This window comes from Vigna unguiculata, chromosome 9 (genome assembly GCF_004118075.2).
Source record: "Vigna unguiculata cultivar IT97K-499-35 chromosome 9, ASM411807v1, whole genome shotgun sequence".
NCBI classification, from domain to species: Eukaryota; Viridiplantae; Streptophyta; class Magnoliopsida; order Fabales; family Fabaceae; genus Vigna; species Vigna unguiculata.
Genome location: NC_040287.1, coordinates 38,580,296 through 38,586,295, shown reverse-complemented (window position 1 = coordinate 38,586,295; position 6,000 = coordinate 38,580,296). Strand labels below are relative to the sequence as shown.

At 30.3% G+C, this 6,000-nt stretch overlaps 1 protein-coding gene across 1 annotated transcript; it reads right to left on the bottom strand.

Moving 5' to 3' along the window:
* Positions 1 to 1,287: 1,287 nt before the first annotated feature.
* On the bottom strand, positions 1,288 to 4,391 carry LOC114196142 (ER membrane protein complex subunit 7 homolog). The gene is made up of 7 exons (XM_028086687.1): positions 4,145 to 4,391; positions 4,015 to 4,058; positions 3,053 to 3,161; positions 2,799 to 2,862; positions 2,581 to 2,697; positions 2,367 to 2,475; positions 1,288 to 1,722 (listed from the first exon to the last, which is right to left on the bottom strand). Exons 1-7 carry the CDS (start codon positions 4,234 to 4,236, stop codon positions 1,628 to 1,630), a joined length of 630 nt encoding a protein of 209 aa, XP_027942488.1. The 5' UTR covers positions 4,237 to 4,391; the 3' UTR covers positions 1,288 to 1,627.
* Between the last annotated feature and the right edge of the window lie 1,609 nt (positions 4,392 to 6,000).

Here is a 6,000-nt window from a genome sequence, read left to right as displayed (position 1 = left end):
AAATTTTATTGGAAAATAGTATAATACTTTTTATTAAATTTAAATGGTAACAAATTTAGGATTTTTTTTATGAAAATAGCATATCACTATTCTATTTCTAAACATTTTCTATAACATTTTTGGAAATTTCTTTTACTGGCCAAATAAATGTATATTATTTCTAAGAATTATAATTATCAGGATTGGTTCTCGAAGATTAACACACACAAAAATCCTACCAATAAATCACCTTAAATTTTGTTCTTTTTATTCCGTTCTTAATAACAAAAAAAAAAAGTGAACGAAAAACTAATATCTCACATCTAAAGGAAACGATTGAAATTTGTTGGGAAAGGTTCAGTAATATCATAATTATATATACATATATATATATATATATATATATATATATATATATATATATATGACAAGAATATTTATATTCACAGTGGATAATTGATAACCACACGTATTTTTGTTATTTGTAAATAGTGAATATTTTAATATCATTATTGATACAATATTCCGCAAATGCTTAAAAAAATTAAACTTAAAATTTAATTTAAGTTTTATTAAGTTAATTAATTTATATTTTATTTATTTTATAATTTTATTTAAATCATTTTAAATATATATATATATATGAAACAAAACAAATAATTATTTATTTTCATTTTATTACCCAAATATATCAATTATTTTAAATTTGTGAGCATTTTAGGATAAATCTATTTTATGAGAAATTTCAATTTAATAACTAAATTGATAAAATTTACTCACGATTTGGTAAAGGTAATGTTTTATCCATTTTGACAGCATTTGTTCAATCTTATCTAGGCATTTTAAATTATTTTACCACCATTTTAATTATTTTTAAAACATTTTATCACCTAGATAATGTTTACAAAATTTTTATTTAGTACTCGACAAGATTAATAGAATTACCATCAATCCCAATTATTTGCATAAACCACGAACAGTTAGCTCCATTACAGTTCATCCTTGACAAACGTCTGGATGAATTAAAAAATAAATAAAATTGTACATAAATTATAATACTCTTTTGGTATAAGAGTAATTATTAAAAAAAATTAATTTCTCTCTATATATATCCGAAACCCACTCTTACTTTTTCAATTATTAAGCCTATTTTAAAATCTGGAAGCTTAAATGGTATCAATTTAAATATGAACCCATTTGTTTATATTCTCCTCATAACTATCAAAATCCCAAATTTCAAAATCAAATTACAAATAACAAAAAGAGAAGGCAAAAACATACATCGTAGAAGGCAATACAGCCAAAACAGATTATAAATCAATTTTCTTTTTCAAGAAAAACGACCAAAAGTGGAAATTAAGAGCTTCTACAAGTAGACCAAAACAGCCAAATATTACTGAATGGTTATCAACATTCACAAGAAAATGGGAAGAGTTACGTAGAGCCCTACTCCTGAGCGTTCAAACCAAACGTATAAATCACTACCAGAAATTTCAAATTTTAGCTAATCCACAACATAAATCATCGAAAGATTTCTCAGAGTACCAATTTGTCATGAGAAAAGTCCCCAATAATCAGAAGTCATATGTCTTCAGCTCGTGCTTGAGGCAACCAACTTGCTCACCAGCTTTCCATTACTCATATATGCCTAGTTGCTTCTTGCGGCACCGGGTAACAAGCTTGCTAACGATGGAACTCCTTGATTTCTCATTTCTTCTTGTGCACGCCTCATTTCTTCTGGATCTGTTTCCACAGAAATACAATGAGGCTATCAGCACAATTTATGCAAAATGTAGCACAATATCCGGCATTTTAGGTTCATATAACTAACACACGAAAAACTACCATTCGGCAGATTGCCTATGAAACAAGTAAAGCAATTCACAACATCAAAAGTAAAGTTGCACAAGATTTTCGAGATTTTCCCCATTTCATCTGGGTTTTGACCAAAATGGAGTTAATGATTAGTTAACAAGTTTTTTCCTGAGAAACTCGTCAAGTTTGATAATCATGCAAGAACAAGTTAGTAGAAGCCCAAAAAGGGAGAAGCATAATTCATAGCTGAAACCTTTTAATAGTACACAACGTATTCACATAAAATACCATAGCGGTGGAACGTTGCAAAGTATTCAGTTATGACTCAGTAATACAGTAAAATTAGGGGAGAAAGATAAAAAGATAGAAGGAGGTTCAGATATTTCAACTTGATTTTTATATTTTGACGTTGCCAAGCAACAATAATATCGGCTACGAGATAGGATTAGTCCCAAACTTCTCCAGAAGGAAATAAAACATTTCACCCATACAAAGCAAGAACATCAATATATGCAAAAAAAAGAGACTCAAAAATTGAAAAAAAGTTAGCAGATAAATTATTAAAAGCATACCCATGTTCTCCATCAATTTGGGCATGAGGAAGACAACAATTAGCATAAATCCAACCATCAGACCCATTGGACTTTTCACAACGGACATAATGGAGAATGGCTCCCTAACCTGTAGCAAGACAAGATAACACCATGCAGACATTTAGATGATAAATTGAAGGAATGGGAAGGGGAACAGGCAAACAAAAACAGAGACTTTGCAGTCTAAACCAACCTCGTAATATTGTTCATCCCTTAATGGCTCTAAGACAAACTCACTAAGTCCCCTCCTATTCTCTGTCAGTGCCGCCTGAATTTTGCCATGGTGTCTAGCACTTATATCAACTCGTACCTTTTTTTAATGAACATAACAATTTAAGAAATGAGCATACATTAAAAAAAAATGTATTTGGGGAAAAGAATTGAGATATAATTTTCAGGTTGAGCATTCACCGGAGAAAAGAAATAACCTATTGCAGCTACTTCAATTAGATGTGTCCCTGCAGGAACATTGTGGCTTAAAGCATACACGTTAAGGAATTAGATCATCTCTTAACATGATTTGCCAGCATTAATTACAATAACTTAATAAAATCAAGAACAAGAAGATGAGGAGAGATAGAATTTAATAGGGTTTAACATCCCAAAAACATCCATCATGCAAATTAAGAAGAAGTGGAAATTAAGTTGTAAATCAAAAAGGATACAATGAGAAATATCCATCAGGCCTCAGAAAAGTAACTCTTTGACCACCATTGAGTATGACTTTGACGTTTGAAATTTTTCCTGGAAGAATATATTCTTTTGTTCCCACACCTGTCATAAGTATTTAGCAACATCACTATGCAAACAAAACTTGTAGGCTATATAGCAAACCTATATACAGTCAGAAGATAGATATGCAACAAATAGAATGAATGCATCAAGGATATAAACTATCAAATTTTCCCATTTCAATTTTCAACCGCCTGGTAGCTAAACCATCAGCTTCCCTAAATCCTGACTAAATCTGGCTTATCTAAACGCCATGGGACATGCTTTTCCAATGACAACACATAGTAGCCAGTTCAGAACTCTATCTTCCTATTTCAATTGTCCGGATATAGTTAATCAAAGTAACTTATGAGAGCAACCAACAACTTTTAAACCCATCCATTTTCTTCATTCAAGTTTGGTGTTTTATAGTCTTGTCACATGAAATTTCACATCCTAACACGACAATATTTGTTGTCAAGTAAAAAGAGGTGTATTTATCTGTGAATGCAGAAGTTCTATTTAAAAATAAATAAAATAAAATCATTACGTGCAAGCAAAAAAATGTTGAAGACGGAAGAATAAAATAACCAGTCAAGAATTTCAAACTAGGTAAATTTTGAGCAATGTAATGCAGGTAAATTCATGTGAACAGGATGAACTGAGTGATCACCCAAGTACCACTACAGTCCCAACCACTATTCAAAATTAATCTCTATGATACAGCACAACCTATAGGATCCTATCGTGTATTAACCTGTTAACTTAGCCTCATCACAACAAGCACACGCTTCATTCACAGATCGAAGTTCAGCGCTTTTTTTATCATAAAAAAAATTAAAGAACTGCACAGTAAACAATAATCGGGATTTAAAATAAATAATTAATAAAAAACGAAGTAAAAGTAAGAACGTACTGGGGATCTTCACTCGACCATAAATAGTATAACCTTCGGTGGACCTGGAGAAATAGATTCGTTAAAATAAGGGTTGATAGAAAGCAGAAAGCAAAGTGAAATTAGGGTTTAGGAAATAGGGAATTGATACCCCGTGGCAGGGGATTGGGCGAATGAGAAGGGTAGAAGTGAGAAGCAGAATTGAATTAATAGAAAAAGAATGAGTGATCTGGTGGAGGCCATAGCAGAATTTCAAAGGTGATCTAAACCTTTGTTTTCTCAGAGACACCAAAACACTGTTTTTCTTTTTCCTATTTCAACTGTTAAACGCTGAAGTTCAACACACCAAAGCACTCTCACGATCTATCACTTGAAATCAGAGAAGAGAAGAAAATAACAATAAATCTTTTCTTAATTAAATTTTTATTGTTAGTATTTCTTTATTTTAAATTTCTCGATTTTAAAAATGTAACAAGTGGAGCACTAAAAGATAAAATTATTAACAAAGAAATACTAATAAAATTAATTACTTTAATTTTAACTGTAAAGAATGTTACATTAATATTTTTTTAATTAAAAGTTTAATTGAATATTTTTGTACGATCAAATTAAATAAGATAAATTAATTACTTAAAAAAACACAATTTTTCCTCTAGTAATGTTTTATACTTTCATGTTATCACAAAATAAATTACATTATTAAAAGTTATTGAAAATTTGGGATTCCATCCCCTGTTTTTAATCTATGGTGTAAAAAAAATGTAAATTTAACATTTACTCACTGTTTTAAGAGTTTGATTATTTTATATTCTCTGTATAATTTTTTTTTTCATTATCAATTAATCAAAAAGTACTTTTCATATCAATTCCAATTTTATAAAATCCCTAAAAAAGATAAATCATTTTTGGTATTGTTATTAAAATATATATTGATATTGGAAGATAATATACAAAAAGATCGGCACATATGTTTTAATTTCAATATTTCTTTCAAAAAGTATATAAAATCACATTTTCTTACTTCATTAAAGTAAACCATCAATAATAAAACACTTCTTAACATTCTTTTTTTTATTGACAGACAATAATATGATTTATTATTGTTTAAATATCATGTATACATGAAATAAAATGAAAGTTTTAAATTTTTTAATATTGTTTATAAGTTTTATTGGAAAACCGATATCATCTAAGTCCAATCACGTACGGATACATCTCGGTCCAATTCATAGATAGGTCCAATCAGATATATAGACGTATATCTCAGTTAGAGCTATCAAAATATGTCAGAACCCATGAACTAACCTGACCCACCACAGGTTCAGGTTGAAATTTCTTTACAAAATTTTGTACGGATTAATTTTTGACCAGCCCACCAAGAACTAAGCTCACTCGGGTTGAACCTGTGGTGAGCGGGGTTGGCTCACCAACCCACTTGCAAATAAATGGTCACTATTTTTTTATATTTCGATTGGGCTATGCTGTTTTTTCTTAGCCAACATATTGGGTTGGCAAATGCAAACCTCATATTTTTGTAATTTGTGATTTTGGTTTGTATTTGGGGTTGAACATTATTTTAGATTATAATGAAATTTATTTAGATTTTACTCACAATTATTAGTTTTTTTGGGACAGGAGAAAAAATTATTATTCTTTTAATTAAGTGAACTAGTGAGCCAACTCGTTTAACCCACCAACTCGTGGTGGGCAGAGCCGTGTACCAAGTTATGACAGCTCTAATATTAATACATGTGGGCTCAGGCATACAAACGTACGTACGTACATCCCAGTACATATAGAGCTCAAGCATACATATGTGCATCCCAATACATATGCTTAGACATATCAACGTACATCCCAATACGTATGGGCTCAGGCATACAGGCAGGTGTACATCACAAATGGGATTGAGGACTGTATGAGTGCATTCAAGAATATTACAGCATAAGGGAATGTAACTGTCGTTACGATTACAATAGGGCATTCATAGGGTTTATTAGTATTTAC